The sequence below is a fragment of the Vipera ursinii genome, assembly GCF_947247035.1.
Source record: "Vipera ursinii genome assembly, chromosome: 2".
In the NCBI taxonomy this organism is placed as follows: Eukaryota; Metazoa; Chordata; class Lepidosauria; order Squamata; family Viperidae; genus Vipera; species Vipera ursinii.
This window is the reverse complement of record NC_139513.1, coordinates 290378714-290396891: the sequence shown is the minus strand read 5'-3', so window position 1 is coordinate 290396891 and position 18178 is coordinate 290378714. Positions and strand designations below refer to the sequence as shown.

At 43.9% G+C, this 18178-nt stretch overlaps 1 protein-coding gene and 1 long non-coding RNA gene across 2 annotated transcripts in view; both read right to left on the bottom strand.

The window, feature by feature from the left end:
• Positions 1-18178, bottom strand: part of LOC310635705 — a 172312-nt gene that overhangs the window by 46194 nt on the left and 107940 nt on the right. The gene's annotated exons all lie outside the window — the stretch shown is intronic.
• CELF4 (CUGBP Elav-like family member 4) overlaps positions 1-18178 on the bottom strand; it is a gene marked incomplete at both ends in the record, with an annotated part of 88130 nt that overhangs the window by 22406 nt on the left and 47546 nt on the right. The window contains 3 exons of the mRNA XM_083351183.1: positions 290-373; positions 10127-10207; positions 16274-16336. Coding sequence (XP_083207309.1) covers positions 290-373; positions 10127-10207; positions 16274-16336 — 228 coding nt within the window. The remainder of the gene's footprint in view (positions 1-289; positions 374-10126; positions 10208-16273; positions 16337-18178) is intronic.

Genomic DNA, 18178 nt, shown 5'->3' with positions numbered 1-18178 from the left:
GGGTGGGGTGGGGAAGTCAGCTGAATATAAATTTGCAAAAAAGGAAAATAAAAATAGCAGTCTGAAGGGAATAAATAATAATAATAATAATAATAATAATAATAATAATAATAATAATAATAATAATAATAATAATAATAATAATAATAGTAATAGTAATAATGGTCAAAGTAGTTCAGAGAAAGTTCCTTTCCTGGATGAATCTAATTGTTTTGTTATCTTTACCCACCAAAGCATTTACTTTGGTTTGTCGCCCGATCCACAAACACTTTCGAGGAGATGACATTACCGAATGGCAGGAACATCTGCATCAGCTCTGCGTCCCCAAACTCCTGGGGCAGATGGTAGATAAACAGGTTGCAGCCCTCTGGTCCTAGGGGGAATGTGGAAGAGGGCAGAGAAAGAGGGAGGGAGAGAGAGGGAGAGAGAGGGAGGGAGGGAGAAAGAGAGAGAGAGAAAGAGAGCGGGGCGTAAGGTGCCAGCAAATGACGACGTCCCAGTTGGGACAAAAACATGGGTTCTCGCTCATTGACTTCTACAATCCTAAGTATCTGAGAAACTATATATATATAGACATAGTCAACCATGTCAGGAAGGCTTCTCAATAAAGTTATACTTCTCACTTTTTAATCCATAAGGAGGAAACTGGTTAGAAGCCCCAGAATTATTGACTTTCTTTTCTCTCTGTAGAGGGACACAAGAAGAGCAATGCAGGGTCCCATGGAAGTTATCCCTGAGGGTTGATTAAATACTATAAGCTATATAGTATATATATATATATATATATATATATATATATATATATATATATATATATATATATATATATATATATATATATATATATATATATATATATATGAGTGTGTGTGTGTGTGTGTGTGTGTGTGTAATGTGTAAATTGTTTTTGGCTGGGAACTAAGCAAGTGTATTCTGAATGCTTAACAAACATTTAAAACATATAAATATATATACACCCAAATTCCCATAATCAACCAAGGAATTGGCAATTTAGTAAAAAAAAAAAAGAGGACGAATCTTCTATCTTTTTCAAGAATATTAGAAACAAAATCCAGCATCTGGTCTCCAATGACTTCTATGAAAGGGGTCACGTGTGGATAGTATAGCAGAGTTTCAGGAATTTCTTCGTCCTGGTTCTTGGGATTTGAGTGAGAAGAGACAGGTAGGTATCTGCAGGACGGGGTCATAAATGTGAAGATGGACAATGAAATATTAGTAACGCCCAGTGCTTTTTTTTTGTAAAAGAAAAAGGTGCCGGAACTCACAAACGTCATACAACCCGCCTTGCCTACCCTACAAGTTTCCATCCCAAAAAGGTGCCGGAACTCCGTTCTGAGCGTTCTATAAGAAAAAAAGCCCTGGTAAAGCCAAATACAGCCTTGGTAAGACCACACTTGGAATCCTGCATCCAGTTTTGGTCCTCGTGATATAAAAAAGATGTTGAGATTCTGGAAAGAGCGCAGAGAAGAGCACCAGAGATGATTGGGGGGGGCCCCTGAAGGCTAAAATATCCAAAGAACGGTTGCAGGAAGTGGGTATGCCTACTTTAATGAAGAGAAGGACTAGGAGTAACATGATAGCAGTGTTCCGATATTTGGGGCGCTATCACAACAAAGAGGGGGCCAGCCTATTCTGAGGGCAGGACAAGAAGCATCAGATGGAAACTAATCAAGGAGAGAAGCAGCCTAGAACTGAGGAGAAATTTCTTGACAGTGAGGACAATTAGCCAGTGGAACAGCTTGCCTCCAGAAGTTGTGGGTGCACAACTAAAGAAAAGACTGGAGAGCCATTTGTCTGAAATGGTACAGGGCTGTGGTGGTGAAGCCTATGGCGCACGTGCCACTGGTGGCACGCAGAGCCCTCTCTGTGGGCACGCGCTCCATCGCCCCAGTCCTAGGCCTTCAGCCTGGTTTTATAAAACCTTTTCGCTTTAGGCTTCCGCCGCTGTGTGCAAAAAAAAAAAAAGGTTCAATCAAACAATCTATTTCAACTTCTTGTGGGAAAAAAAAAAGATCTGGCAAAGTTGGAATTGATTGATTGAACTTTTTAGTCCCACCCAGTCTGCCGTTACCACTGCAGGCACACCCACCCAAAGGGCCACAGCCACCCAATGGGGCATGCCCACCTGGCACCCGACGATACGTAAGTGGGTTTTGGGTCACAGTTTGGTCACTCGGTCTCTAAAAGGTTTGCCATCGTTGGTATAGGGCAGGGGTAGGCAACCTCGGCTCTTTTATGACTCATGGACTTCAACTCCCAGAATTCCTGAGCCAGCCAAGCTGGCTCAGGAATTCTGGGAGTTGAAGTCCATGAGTCATAAAAGAGCCGAGGTTGCCTACCCCTGGTATAGGGTCTTAAGCTTGGGCAAGTGGTCAGATTAGAAGACCTCCAAGGTCCCTTCCAACTCTGGTTATTCTGCATTCTAAGGCAGATAATGAAGAGATGGATCTTTGACGACATGGATACCATCCCCATTTTTTGCTTCTCTCTCTACACACACACACACACACACACACATACACACACAAACACACACACATCTCTGGTGGAGAGAAGGAACGAGAACATCCGCCTCTCTAGAAGACTCCGATTTTTAATGTTCTCGCTTTTCATTGGGGCATAATTACAATGTCATAACACCGCAAATTACAACTTTGCCTTTCCTGTTAGAGAGAAGGATTCGCAAAGGTGCTGGCCCCTTTTTATGGGCCATTTCTCATTCCTCGGCTGGCAGGTCAGTTCCGCCAAGTCAGGATTCTGACAGATGCCCATTTAAAGCTCATTAAAATCCCCGGGTCTTGGCGTGATTGAAAGTCCTGTTCTCTCACGCTGCATTTTCCTTTCGGATTAACAAAAAAGGAAACCCTTGATAAAGACTGGCTGAGCACAATTTTTTTTCTCCCCAGGGTGGTTGGAGAGATGAGAGCATGTGGGGATCTTCCGAGGGATACAAGGCTGTGGTAGAATTGATTCCAAGGTGGTCAGGTACTCTCGGGAATCCAGGTGATGTTCCCTCCTCCCAAATGGTCTGCTTAATTAAGGTAACAGGACAGAATAACAGAGTTGGAAGGGACCTTGGTCGTCCTCTAGTCCAGGGGCAGGCAACCTTGGCTCCTTTATGACTCGTGGATTTCAACTCCCAGAATTCCTGAGCCAGCATGAGGGAACTATGGCCCCTTCATGACTGGTGGACTTCAACTCCCAGAATTCCTGAGCCAGCATGGCTCAGCTTGGAAACCCCTCCCTTTCCCCTCAGCGTGGCCGGCTCAGGAATTCTGGGAGTTGAAATCCACGTCATAAAGTGGCCTAGGCCTAGGCCAGGGGTAGGTGACCTTGGCTCTTTTATGACTGGTGAACTTCAACTCCCAGAATTCCTGAGCCAGCATGGCTCAGCTTGGAAACCTCTCTCTTTCCCCTCAGCGTGGCTGGCTCAGGAATTCTGGGAGTTGAAGTCCAGGAGTCATAAAGCGGCCTAAGCCAGGGGTAGGCAACCTTGGCTCTTTTATGACTGGTGGACTTCAACTCCCAGAATTCCTGAGCCAGCATGAGGGAACTATGGCCCCTTCATGACTCGTGGACTTCAACTCTCAGAATTCCTGAGCCAGCATGGCTCAGCTTGGAAATTCACCCTTTCCCCTCAGCATGGCTGGCTCAGGAATTCTGGGAGTTGAAGTCCACGAGTCATACAAGAGCCTTCAAGGTTGCCTACCCCTGCTCTAGTCCAACCTCCTGCAGAAGCAGGAAACAATATAGCATTTCAGACAAATGGTTGTCCAATCTCTTTTTTAAAAGCCTCAAGCGATGGAGCACCCACAACCTCTGGAGGCAAGTTGTTCCACTGATTAATTGTTCTCAGTGTCAGGAAATTTCTCCTGATATTGAGGTCCAGAATTGGGGTCACTGAAAGGAATAGGTAGACCATAGTTGGGTCCATTCAATACCCCAGGTTGAGCAATAAGTGTATCTAGTTGTCCAACAGCCATGATGTTCTTTTCCAAATGGTTCAAATGAGATGGCCAACACACCAGAAGGAACATTGCCTAATTCTACAAAAGCAAGGATCTCCTGGAGTCACAATGGAGGCATCTCCTGGTGCCTTCTGTCCCCAGCTGGTCAACCGCAGCTGAGGGCAGGACAAGAAGCAACAGATGGAAACTAATCAAAGACAGAACCAACCTAGAAATAAGGAGAATTTTCCCATTAATGAGAACAATTATCCAGAGGAACAGCTTGCTTCCAGAGGTTGTGGGTGCTCCATCACTGGAGGTTTTCAAGAAGAGACTGCCCAGCCATTTGGCTGAAATGGGATAGGGTCTCCTGCTTGAACACTGAGGGATAGAATCAAGATCAAGTGAAGTACTAATACCACTTTACAATGCTTTGGTAAGGCCACACCTGGAATACTGCATCCAGTTTTGGTCACCACGATGTAAAAAAGATGTCGAGACTCTAGAAAGGGTACAGAGAAGAGAAACAAAGATGATTGGGGGACTGAAGGCTAAAACATATGGGGAACGGTTGCTGGAATTGGGTATGTGTAGTTTAACGAAGAGAAGGGTGAGGAGTGACATGATAGCAGTGTTCCAATATCTCAGGGGCTGCCACAAAGAAGAGGGAGTCAAGTTATTCTCCAAAGCACCTGAAAGCAGGACAAGAAGCAACGGATGGAAACTAGTCAAGGAGAAAAGCAACCTAGAACTAAGGAGAAACTTCGTGACTGTTAGAACAATTAACCAGTGGAACAACCTGCCTCCAGAAGCGGTGAATGCTCCTACACTGGAAGTCTTTAAGAAGAGACTAGACTAGTTGTTATTAACAGAGGGTTGGTCTAGAAGATCTCCAAGGTCCCTCCCAACTCTGTGATTCTGTTAAATCTATTCTGTTAAATTTCTGGTCTATACCTTTCCTGGTTATGCCTAAACTGTTTTTGGTCTTAAAACGCAACTGGTTTTGAACAGGTGTTAGAAGAAGATGCCACGTTTTGAACCGAAATCAAACATATATCAGGCAACATACAGTATTCTGGGATTATAGCATCATTCCTGACCACGGAGGAGGAAGGTCAGTGAGGAATAAGCAGACTTTGTGGGTGGACAGTCAACCAAAAATCACACTTAGCATCAAGTTGCGAGTCTTATTTAAAGGAAAAAAATAAGACATACTCAGTAGTTCACAAAGTACTAAGAAAAACTTCTGGAACCTTCAGGTCAGGGGTCTTCAAACTTGGCCCTTTTATGACTTGTGGCCTTCAACTCCCAGAATTCTTCAGCCTGGCTGAGGAATTCTGGGAGTTGAAGTCCACAAGTCATAAAAGGGCCAAGTTTGAAGACCCCTGCTTCAGCTACTAAGTTGTCATCTTCTGCTCTACCCCTTTCCTGGGTGTGACTAAACTGATGTCAGCTGGAGAAAACCTAGGCAGACTTCATAAAATACATGTGTGTTGATGGGATTATAATAATAGGAGCATTATTCAGTACCAATTTATTTATTGAGCTGGGAATCTGGCTTTTGTGTTTCTGTATAAAGCAAGCCCTGTTGATTCATTTGAATTATTTCCTTTGTCTCTGCATTCATCTTTCACTTATAAAGAAAGAATGTCAGTGTGTTGGAGTAGTTGAAAATGAGTTCATGGAGTAGTTGAAAATGAGTTCATTTCTCTAAAAAATACCATACATTCTGGTATCTAAAAACTCCTATAGAAGAAAGGTATTAAGAAATTGTCTTTATACCAGGTTTTCTCACAGTGTTTGTAACCTTTCATAAACACCAGAGGAAAAACAGAATAAGAGGACAACAGAGTTGGGAGCTTAAAAGTCTTCTAGTCCAACCCTATACCAGGGGTCTTCAAACTTGGACCTTTTATGACTTATGGACTTCAACTCCCAGAATTCCTCAGCCAGGCATGCCTGGCTGAGGAATTCTAGGAGCTGAGGTCCACAAGTCATCAAAGGGCCAAGTTTGAAGACCCCTGCCCTATACCATTTCAGAGAAATCTCTTAAAAACGTCCATTGTTGAAGCACCCACAACTTCTGAAGGCAAGTCGTTCCACTGATTTAATCGTTCGCACTGTCAGGAAATTTCCCCTTAATTCTCCCTTGGATTAGTTTCCATCCATTGCTTCTTGTCTTGCCTTCAAGTGTTTTGGAGAATAGATTGACCCCCTTTTGGCTATTTGGAATTGTGTTAAAATACTGTACTTTTTTGGGGGGTGGGGGAGATTAATGTCCAAAGAGGTCCTGGGCGCAAGAATTCAGTGTGTTTCTGTTTTTCCTTCTCCTCCTTGGTGAATGCAAAATATATTTCAGTCCTTGACACGTCCAGATAAATCAATACTTTTCATACGAGGCTATAAAAGCCATCAGCCGAACTATTTCAGCATTTGTGGTTTTCTCCATATGCTCCTATTTACTCAGGTATTGATTGCAATGGACAAAAAATAATAATAATAGAGGACTGGGAGAAAAAATCCATCTAGTACGAAGAAAATAGGACCTCAAATGACAATAGCTGTCTCAGGGTTAAGAAGACCACCTGAACTTATTAATGAAGGCTGACTTTGTATTTCTCACCACACAAGGCCTGATCAACGCTCCCTTTAGTTGATTACCATCTTGTGCAAGGCCAGCCCATTTGGTGAGTCCATCATAAGGTTGACTCTTGAGTTCATTCCGTGTAGGCCAGACATATTTGCCATGCTTTGAGAATTGCATGTGAGAAGTTAGGAGTGCAATATTAGTGAAGTTTAAGAATTCCAGGGGGGTCCAATCAGAGGTACTGATGGCTATTGGAAGGTGGAAAGTTCAAGGGAGGAGGAACTCAATGGAAAGACAACACATGCAGGAGATCAGAATAAGTGATCACGATTACTGTTCAAGAGTTTCTTCCTTTGATTCCTGGTGTGTGTGTGTGTGTGTGTGTGTGAGAGAGAGAGAGAGAGAGAGAGAGGGAAAGAGAGGGAGAGAGAGAGAGAGAGGGAGGGAGGGAGGAAGAGAGAGATGGATAAATGGATAGATAGATAGATAGATAGATAGATAGATAGATAGATAGATAGATAGATAGATGATAGAATAGAGATAGATACATAGGTAGATGGATAGATAGATATGGAGATGGATGGATAGATAGATAGATAGATAGATAGATAGATAGATAGATAGATAGATATGGAGATGGATGAATAGATAGATAGATGGATGAATAGATAGATAGATAGATAGATAGATAGATAGATAGATAGATAGATAGATAGATAGATAGATAGACAGACAGATACGGAGATGGATGAATAGATAGATAGATGGATGAATAGATAGATAGATGATAGAATAGAGATAGATACATAGGTGGATAGACAAATAGATAGATATGGAGATGGATGTATAGATAGATGGATGAATAGATAGATAGATAGATAGATAGATAGATAGATAGATAGATAGATAGATAGATAGATATGGAGATGGATGAATAGATAGATTAGACAGAGACAAAGAGAGAGAGAGAGGGAGAGAGAGAGAGAGAGAGAGAGGGATAGGGATATCGGGAGTGGAGATATGAAGGAATATACTCGGAGAGTATATTTCTTAGTAGGCTCTAAGGAAAATTAAATTAAGGTTCAAAGACGGTTAGCCCAGCAGGGGCATCCATAAAGTGAAATAGAAGAGAAATTAAACAACAACAACAAATCTTAAAATGGTGGCTCCAGCCATGGGATCAAAGCCCCAAGGAAGCTTCAATCTGGTGGCTCTTTCTCAAGGCCCCGTGACCCACTTTGAGATCTTTGCCTGATGAGGCAAAGGATTATTGCATCTAAACTTGTTTAATCAAAGGCCTCAAGGATAAAGAACTTCGGGAAAAATGCCACAGTAGAAAAAGTACACATCTGGATAAAAGCGGATCAAATCAGCGGTGGAACCTTTGAACTTAAGCTTTCCTCGTCTTGTCATCCTTGAATTATGCGTTAACAGCCCTTTTGAAAAATGCAGGCCTCCAACGTATCTTTGCCTCTATTGTAAGTAAGAAAGCCTCTCAAGATGTACCTACATCAGGGGTAGGCAACCTCGGCTCTTTTATGACTCGTGGACTTCAACTGTCAGAATTCCTGAGCCAGCATGGCTCAGCTTGGAAATTCACCCTTTCCCCTCAGCATGGCTGGCTCAGGAATTCTGGGAGTTGAAGTCCACGAGTCATACAAGAGCCTTCAAGGTGTACCTACATCAGGGGTAGGCAACCTCGGCTCTTTTATGACTCATGGACTTCAACTCCCTGAATTCCTGAGCCAGCCAAGCTGGCTCAGGAATTCTGGGAGTTGAAGCCCATGAGTCATAAAAGAGCCGAGGTTGCCTACCCCTGACCTACATCTACAAAGGTCAAGAACATGAGGACTTAGCCAATTTCTCTCTCTGTTTCCTCTCATCTCAGAGTTCCTGGTCTTTGACACCGCTAGTTGCGTACAGAAGCCCACGACATTTGGGGAATATCAACTTGAAGAACATGGCAGTTCATCCCTTTCTCAGTCACGGGTAGTCCTCGATTAAAAAACAGTTCATTTAGTGACCACTCGAAGTTATGACGGCACGGGGAAAAAAGGGACTTAGGACCACTTTTCACGCTTGCAACCGTTGCCGCATCTCTGCGGTCACGTGATCAAAACTCAGACGTTTGGCAACTGGCTCGTGTTTGTGACGGTCGCAGCGCCCCGGTGTGTGTGAGTGTGTCTGTGTCTGTGTGTGTGTCTGTTTGTGTGTCTGTGTGTGTGTCTCTCTCTCTCTGTGTGTGTGTGTGTGTGATATGTGATCCCCCTTTTGTGACCGTCTGACCAGCGAAGTCAAGGGGGGAAAGCTGGATTCACTTAACAACCGTGTAACTAATTTAACAGCTGCATTTAACGACGGTGGCAAGAAAAGTCGTAAAGTGGGGCAAAACTTCACTGAGTCGCTTAGCCTAGCGACAGAAATTTTGGGCTCGGCTGTGGTCATCAGTCAAGGACTACCTGTATTTCTTAAAAAAATAATATTTTATATTTTAAATCTTAGGTCGCATAGTATGCCTTGTTTTAATTGTGATGATGCTTCTGAGTAAACAAACCTGTATTTATTTATTTTATTTACATCCTGCCTTTATTATTTTTTGTAATAGCAATAGCAGTAGCACTTAGACTTATATACCGCTTCACGGTGCTTTACAGCCCTCTCTAAGCAGTTTACAGAGTCAGCATATTGTCCCTCCAATGATCTGGGTCCTTATTTTACTGACCTCGGAAGGATGGACGGCTGAGTCAACCTTGAGCCCGTCAGGATCGAACTGCTGGCCGTCGGCAGAATTAGCTTGCAATACCACATTCTAACCACTGTGCCTCCATGGCTCTTTCTGTTTCTCTCTTCATCCATCTATCCATCTATTTATCCATCCATCTATAGCAATAGCACTTAGACTTATATACCACTTCATAGTGCTTTACATCCCTCTCTAAGCAGTTCACAGGGTCAGCATCTTGCCCCCCAACAATCTGGGTCCTCATTTTACCGACCTCGGAAGGATGGAAGGCTGAGTCAACCTTGAGCTGGTCAAGATCGAACTGCTGGCAGTCGGCAGAATTAGCCTGCAATACTGCATTCTAACCACTGTGCCTCAATGGCTCTGCATCATCTCTTTCTTTTTCTCTCCATCTATCTATCCATCCATCTCTCCATCTATCTATCCATCCATCTATAGCAATAGCACTTAGACTTATATATCGCTTCATAGTGCTTTACAGCCCTCTCTTAGCAATTTACAGAGTCAGCCGATGACCCCCCAACAATCTGGCTCCTCATTTTACCGACCTCGGAAGGATGGAAGGCTGAGTCAACCTTGAGCTGGTCAGGATCGAACTGCTGGCAGTTGGCAGAGTTAGCCTGCAATATTGCATTCTGACCTCTGCTCTTATAAACAACTCATTGTCTTCCCTTGGCTTACTGTTGATTTGGCCACCTCTAACTAGATGCCTCTGACACCTGGATACCCACCATTCCTACAATTCCTATGGGACCCATTGGCTTAAGCCTTGTTTCTAAAGCTACAGAAAGTCCAAGCAATGATCATTTCAGCATCTCATAGACTCACCTTCTCTCTGTTGCTGTGGTATCATGGGAGGTGGCTGTGGGAAGGCTTGACCTATCTGACCATAGGCAGCAGGGTAAGCAGCTGGAAGGAGAAAGGAAGAAAAGAGGAGTTCAGAATCCTTGCAGAAACAATAGAGGAGCCTCATCATCTTCTGCATCAAGAATTCCATCTCACAGGTCAGAAAGAGCCTTTTGCAAGGGCCCAAGAAGATCCTAAAATTTAGGAAGCTAAACCTCTTAATATTCAAGGGTGGAAGGAGGAGACAGAGTAGCTCTGAGGATCTAGAGAAGATTCAGTGTCCACAATGGCGCTTTTTCCAAAAGGCATCCGGACTTTCTTGGTTTTGCTTCTCATATTTTGCTTCTCATCCAACAAGCTTCAAGCAGAATAGAGCTGGAAGGGACCTTGGAGGTCTTCTAATCCAAGCCCCTGCTCAAGGAGGAGACCCTATACCATTTCTGACAAGTAGCTGTACAGTCTCTTCTTGAAAGCCTCCAGTGATGGAGCACCCACAACTTCTGGAGGCAGGTTGTTCCACTGGTTAATTGTCCTCACTGTCAGGAAGTTTCTCCTTAATTCCAGGTTGCTTCTCTCCTTGATTAGTTTCCATCCACTGTTTCTTGTCCTGCCTTCGGGTGCTTTGGAGAATAGCTTGACTCCCTCTTCTTTGGGGCAGCCCCTGAGATACTGGAATAACTGCTCTCATGTCCCCCCTAGTCCTTCTTTTCTCTTGACTGGCCATACCCAATTCCTGCAACCGTTCTTCATATGTTTTAGCCTCCAGCCCCGTAATCATCTTAGTTGCTTTTCTCTGCACTTTTTCCAAAGTCTCAACATCATCATCGTCGTCATCGTCGTCATTATTATTATTATTATTATTATTATTATTATTATTATTATTATTATTATTATTATTATTATTATTATTTGAAATGTGACCAAAACTGGATGCAGTATTTCCAGGTGTGAATTTAATAAGATTTTATAAAAAATACTTTATAAAGTATTAAATATTTATAAAGTATTAGTATTTATAAAGTGTTAAGGATTTATAAAGCGGTAGTTCTTCAGAAACCTGGGGAATTGAAGAAGCTTCTTAAATGAGAAGCGAAATGTTTTGAAAGGAAAAAAAACAACAACAACCAAGAAAGTCCAGTTGCCTTTTGGAGAAAGCACTTCGGGGCAACCATGACCTCCTAGAATGACTGAGAATCTCTCTACAGTAGATGTTCAGCTTCCATGTCCGTGGTTATCATCTGCTTGAAATGTTCATTTGGAAGTGTGAACTTATTGCACTGACAGGTTTGACGGACTGGGGGGAAAAAAAGGCAGTACCTGAATTATGAGGAGTCACAACTGCCAACTTCAACAATTTCAAGATGTAGAAGATAGAGCAGTATCTACTGAGACATTTCATGGGTACTTTGGAGGAAAGAACAAGCTTCCAATGGTTTAACAGTTAAAAACACAGAATTAAAGTTCAGGTTTACAAGTAGTCTTCTTGTAAAACTTGCTAATGGTCTCCTATCCAAGTACACTCAAGATCATTCTTGGTCACCTGATTCAAAACCAGCCAAGATGTTGGCTAGATGTTGCCATTTCACATTGTTGCCAAGAAAACTCCATGGACAACTCACTGAGGTCCCTTGGAGATCAGCTTGATTCAAGAGTGTCCTTACCTTTTATCCTAAGCATTGCCTGATACCTGTTCCTCAACAGGCTACATTAGATAGAAATTTAGCATAATACATTCTTGTGAAAAAGGTGTAGAATTGCGGATGGTACAATTTAAGGCAGTTTTCCCATATGACACCCACCTTCTAAATGTGGTTAGGCTGCAAAACATGGAGTTTTAGGTATATGGAGATGGTGATGGTGGTGATGAAGAAGAAGATAATGATGGAATTAGCCAATCCTAACATATTTGGGGCATGTCTTAAATTGATTTAGTTTAATTTAGCTCTTCTACCTTACCGAAATAAGAAGACAACCAATGTAGTCTGTAGGCTTAGACCAGGGGTGTCAAACTGCTGGCCTGCGGGCCAGAGGCGTCATGCCGAAACTGCGCCCACCCCATTGCCGGCAATGGGAAAAAAGTCACAATATGTCGCGGCAGGTCAGGTGATGTTGAGAGTTTGACACCCCTGGCTTAGACTTTTCCAAGTTGGTGCCCTGCAGAGATCTTACATGACCAACCGTCTTATTTCTAAACAAGGTCCCTAGAACTCTCATCACTCAGAATAACAACAGAATAACAGAGTTGGGAGGGACCTTGGAGGTCTTCTAGTTCAACGTCTTGCTCAAGTGGGAAACCGTACACCAGTCCAGACAAAATGGTTGTCCAATCTCTTCTTGGAAACCTCCAGTAACGGAGCACCCACAATTTCTGGATGCAAGTCGTTCCAGTGTTGTAATTGTCTTCACTGTCAGGAAATTCCTCCTTAGTTCTGAGGTTGGTTCTCTCCTTGACTAATTTCCATCCATTGCTTCATCTCCTGCCCTCAGGTGCTTTGGAGAATAGATGGACCCCCCCTCTTCTTCGTGGCAGCCCCTCAGACACTGGGATGTCTCTGCTAGTCCTTTTCATTAGACAACCCCCTACTTAAGCAGGAGTCCCTATACCACTTCAGACAAATGGGTGTCCAGTCTCTTCTTAAAAACCTCCAGTGATGGAGCACCCACAACTTCTAGAGGCAAATCATTCCACTGGTTGTGTTCTAACTGTTAGGAAATGTCTCCTAAATTCTGGGTTGGTTCCCTCAATTAGTTTCCATCCACTGCTTCTTGCCTTTCCCTTAGATGCTTTGAAGAACAGGTCAGTTCCCTCCTCTCCGTGACAGCCCCTCAGATATTGGAAGATGCTATCCTAATCCTTCTCTTTGTTAGATTAGGTAAAGGTAAAGGTAAAGGTTCCCCCGCACATGCGTGCTCATCTCCATTTCAAAGCTGAAGAGCCAGCGCTTGTCCGAGGACACTTCCGTGGTCATGTGGCCGGCATGACTAGATGCCAAAGGCACGCGGAACGCTGTTACCTTCCCACCGTAGTGGTCCCTATTTTTCTACTTGCATTTTGTATGTGCTTTCGAACTGCTAGGTTGGCAGAAGCTGGGACGAGTAACAGGCGCTCACTCTGTTATGCGGCGCTCGGGATTCGACCCGCCAAACTGCCGACCATCTGATCGACAAGCTCAGCTTCCTAACCCACCGAGCCACCGCGTCCCTTTTGTTAGATTAAACATATCCAATTCCATCAAGCAGGTTGTTCCACTGGTTAATTGTTTTCACTGTCAGGAAGTTTCTCCTTAGTTCTAGGTTGCTACTCTCCTTGATTATTTCCATCCGTTGCTTCTTGTCTTGCCTTCTGGTCCTTTGGAGAACAGCTTGACTTTCTCTTCTTCGGGGCAGCCCCTGAGATACTGGAACACTGCTATCATGTCATCCCTCGCCCTTCTCTTCATTAAACTAGACATATCCAATTCCAGCAACTGTTTACTTATATGTTTTAGCCTCCAGTCCCCTGATCATCTTCGTTGCTCTTCTCTGAACTCTTTCTAGAGTGTCAACCAATTGAGACCCAGCCAATTCATCTGGATTGCCCCAAGTTCTGGAAAGCTAGATTAAATCTCAATGCCTCAAGTGATCTGAATAACAGGCCTCAGTACGGCCAGCAGCATGTGGTAAGGTTGCTTTGATCAGAGGGGTCTCACCAAGAGCAGGAACGATGCAAGTGTCCATCTGGATACTTGGGCCTAATTAAGTGCTGCAGCCTGTAGAATCTAAGATTGCAACATGATCTATCTGTCAAGCTGGACATGCAATTAGGAGTGGAAACTAAACACCAACCAATGAAGGTTTTGAAATGTACACCTCCGGATCCCCCAAAAAGAGAAAAGAAACCAGTTTAAAAAAAGAAAAAGAGCCTGCACAGCAAGAACTAATGACTGTCCTTTGCACCACAGGAAGCAAAATTAATTGGTTGGAGCAACAAGCTGGACTTGTTAAGTGTAAAAGGATGGTAAACTTCTGCTCTGAATGTCTTCTACAACCTCCTTGTGAAATTGTAGCAGCTCCTAAATGCAAAAGAGAATGGTCCTGTTGAAGGGAAGGGGCAACCCTGAGTTGAATGGAAGTCTTGGTTCCTACACCCATGCGCAATTTCTTAGCACAATGATGGAACGTATTTATTTAAGAAAATTTATATGGCCGTCAACTCAATCTCAGCGGGACAATAATCCCACATCCCCCCTGGGACAACAATCAAATGATAAGGATAAAAAAGGTCCAATTCAGAATAGAGCTGGAAGGGAGCTCGGAGGTCTTCTAGTCCAACCCCCTGCTCAAGCAGGAGACTCTGTACCATTTCAGACAGGTGGCTGTCCATTCACTTCTTAAAAACCTCCAGGGATGGAGCAACCACAACTTCTGGTGGCAAGCGGTTCCACTGGCTAATTGTCCTCACTCTTAGGAAGTTCCTCCTTAATTCCAGGCTGCTTCTCTCCTTGACCAGTTTCCATCCATCGTTTCTTCTCTCGCCTTCTGTTGCTTTGGAAATAAGCCATTTGATGGGTTCCATCCCAGTCTGGGGACCCAAAAGCCATGGGAAAACCAGGCCCTCAAGACTTTTTAAAAGAGTGTCAAGGTTGGGGCCAATCTTATTTCCGTAGGGATGATGTTCCACAGGGAGGGAACCATCACAGAGGTGGCCCTTCTTCTAGGTCCTGCTAGATGGACCTCCTCAGGCATGGGACGTGTAACATCCTCTGCCTCTCCACTCCAGTGGGGAAGGTAGATGTGACTGGGACAAGATGTTCCTTCAAAAATTTCTCCTTTCTTTCTTCTTGGATGCATTTTGATTGTCAAATGGACGCCAAAGCCTGGAATTTTTAGCTCAGCTTTGCTCTATGTTTATACATTGTTTACTACAATGCCTCACTCATGGAACTACCAACTCAGACAAACAACCAGTAAACCACAGCCTAATCAAGAAACTATCAAGACCACTCCCAGAAACGCTGGCAGGGCAAGCCACTGTATATAAAAACAGAGACCAATGTTCTGTACCAGCCTGCTACCGGCCCTGCAGAAAAGGCAGGGACAACCCCTTTACAAACGGCAAGAGGCTGGAATTACGCCTGCCAAATTTATAGCTACAAAAACAAACAAGACACGAACCAAGAAACAGGAGCTTTAAGAAACACGAACTATCCAAGCAGTTGCCTTCAGCAAACCAGCCCTCCCCACACATTCCCCTTATATAGAGTTCAGGGCATGGCTTCTCTCTGCCTCCTTCCGAGGTGCCCCATTGCCTTCCTCTGTTTACTCCTAATTGACTGCCTCCTGCGTCGGGTGTCCTTGAACAGGGCCAGCTGTGGGTCATCTTCATCCACACTGTCAGGCTCACACAGCTGGGTCTCCGTGGTGACCAAGTGGGAGGGGCCTGGCTGAGGGCTCTCATCAGCAAGATCTTCAACCCCCTCAGCAAGGTCTTCAACACCCCCCTCCTCCTCCTCTGAGTCGTCCGACCCAACTGCCGAACCCACAGGCTGACCCTGAATCACAACAACCAAATCCCACTTTCTACCAGCACTGATGATGTTACCTAGTTGGGTCATGAAACGTCTGCAAGAAAACAACCAGCTCAGAGAGCATCAAGGAGCCCACAGTTATCGTCCTCCTCTTCCTCTTCCTCCTCCACTCTGCAAACCCCACTCCCTTCTAGCACTGATGATGTTACCTAGTTGGGTCATGAAAAGTCTGCAAGAAAACAACCCAGCTCAGACAGCACCAAGGCTCCACAGTCCTCCTCCTCCTCCTCCTCCTCCTCCTCCTCCTCCTCCTCCTCCTCCTCCTCCTCCCTTCTAACACTGATGATGTTACCTAGTTGGGTCATGAAATGTCTGCAAGAAAACCATCAAGCTGAGAGAGCACCAAGGACCCCTCATTTGAACCCTGAGCTCCTATATTGGTAAACCTAAAGAATAACGAAATGCCTCTTAAGACAACTTCCTAGCACAGATGTTGCTCCTTGCCCTGCTCAGATAGAATGGACATGCATATGAGATGAACTATGAATGTGACTTTTCTAAGCCTTCCGGCCCCAAAGTGAAAGTGAAAGAGTTATTGGGGGAAAGTGTTAATACTAACGACCTGCGTATTGCTGTACTCCAGCGTATGCTTGTTGCAAAGGGTCAGCCGTGGTTGGGCTTTGTGCTGCGAAGACACAAGAGAGAAAAGAAAGAGGAGGTTGAAAGACATGCCTGTATCTCCGGGAAAGACAAAATAACACATCTGGTGATATCAGAATAACAGAATGACAGACTTGGAAGGGACCTTGGAGGTCATCTAGTCCAACCACCTGCTCAGGCAGGAAACCATATACCATTTCAGACAAATGGTTGTTCAATCTCCTGTGATGGAGCACCCACAACTTCTGGAGGCATGATGTTCCATGGATTAATTGTTCACGCTGTTAGAAAATTTCTCCTTAGTTCTAGGTTGCCTCTCTCCTTGGTTAGTTTCCATCCGTTGCTTCTTGTCCTGCCTCTTCTTTGGGGCAGCCCCTGAGATATTGGAACACTGCTCTCGTGTCACCCCTGGTCCTTCTCTTTATTAAACTAACATACCCAGATTCCTGCAAGTGTTCTTCATATGTTTTAGCCTCCAGTCCCCTGATCCTATTTGTTGCTCTTCTCTGCAGTCTTTCTAGAGCAGAAGTGTCAAACTGCCGGCCCGTGGGCCAGATGCGTCACATCGTAGCTGTGCCCATCCTATTGCCAGCAATCAGTTCCGATACGTTGCGTGACTTCATGTGACGTCGCGAGTTTGACATGTCTGTTCTAGAGTCTCAACATGACCAAAACTGGATGCGATATTCTAAGTGTGCTCTTACTAAAGCTTTGTAAAGTGGTATTAATACTTAATGTGATCTTGATTTTATGCCTCTGTTAATGCAGCCTAGGACTGCATTGTTGTTTTTTTTTTGGAGGCTGTAGCACACTGCTGTAGCACACACAATATGAACCGACTAGAACTTTTTACATTTATACACACATTTTCGGGAAGGCGGTTGTGAGTTTTATTTATTAGATTTGTGGGTCTCCCATCTTGTTTAGAGCTGACTCTAGTGGCGATGTACAAATATAACGAGAAAAAGAAGTAAGAAGACTAGAGGAAAAGTAAGCTATTAATAAAGAGCAGATTTTCCAAGCGTTGTAAGTTTGACAAGAAATAATTCTGAAATGACACTGATATAAATCCACCTATTAAAATATCACACATCAGTCTGAAAGTTAAAAAAATACATTGAAATAAATCAGCGTTAAAATAACATTATGGCACAGTAATTGGCAATTTTAACCAGCATGATTTGAATGACAAATTGTACATTACAATAAGTTCTATCTGGTTTGAAAAATCTACATGTTTTAATCTTATGTTAGGAGAAACCCAGACTTAGGATGCAGCATGCAAAATGATAATAATAAAAAAAAAAGGTTTCCACATCGTTAAAATCTCTATCACATTTTAAAATATTCAGCTCATTTTGACGAAGATACATACGCTTGCAACTTAATTCGCTCTTCTTTCGGGAAATAAATTATTTGTGCTTTTCAATAAGAAACCTAGAAAATGCTGGCAGCTGCTGATCCTGTCAAAAGCCAGCTCAGTACATTTAATAAAAAAAATATAAAGTTCAGTAATATTCAGTAAAAAGATAATGGGCTAGCAAAAATTCCACCTTTAAAATCTGTTCCATTCTATTAGATCAGGGGTGTCAAACTCAATTTCATTGAGGGCCGCATCAGCATTGCGGTTGCCCTCAGGGGGCCGGGAGGGTATGGCCAGGGTGGGCGTGGCCTACTGGGTGGGCGTGGCTAGAGTGCGTATGGCCTACGGGGTGGGCATGACCAGCTCTACCTCATTCGCATCAAGGGTGCCTATGGGGGCCTGGGCAGGAGGGGGACAGATCTGGGGGTCTCTGGCAGAAGGAGGGTCTCTGGGCCAGGGCCAAGGCAGTGGGGGCCGTTCCCACACTGTTTCCAGGATGGCTTC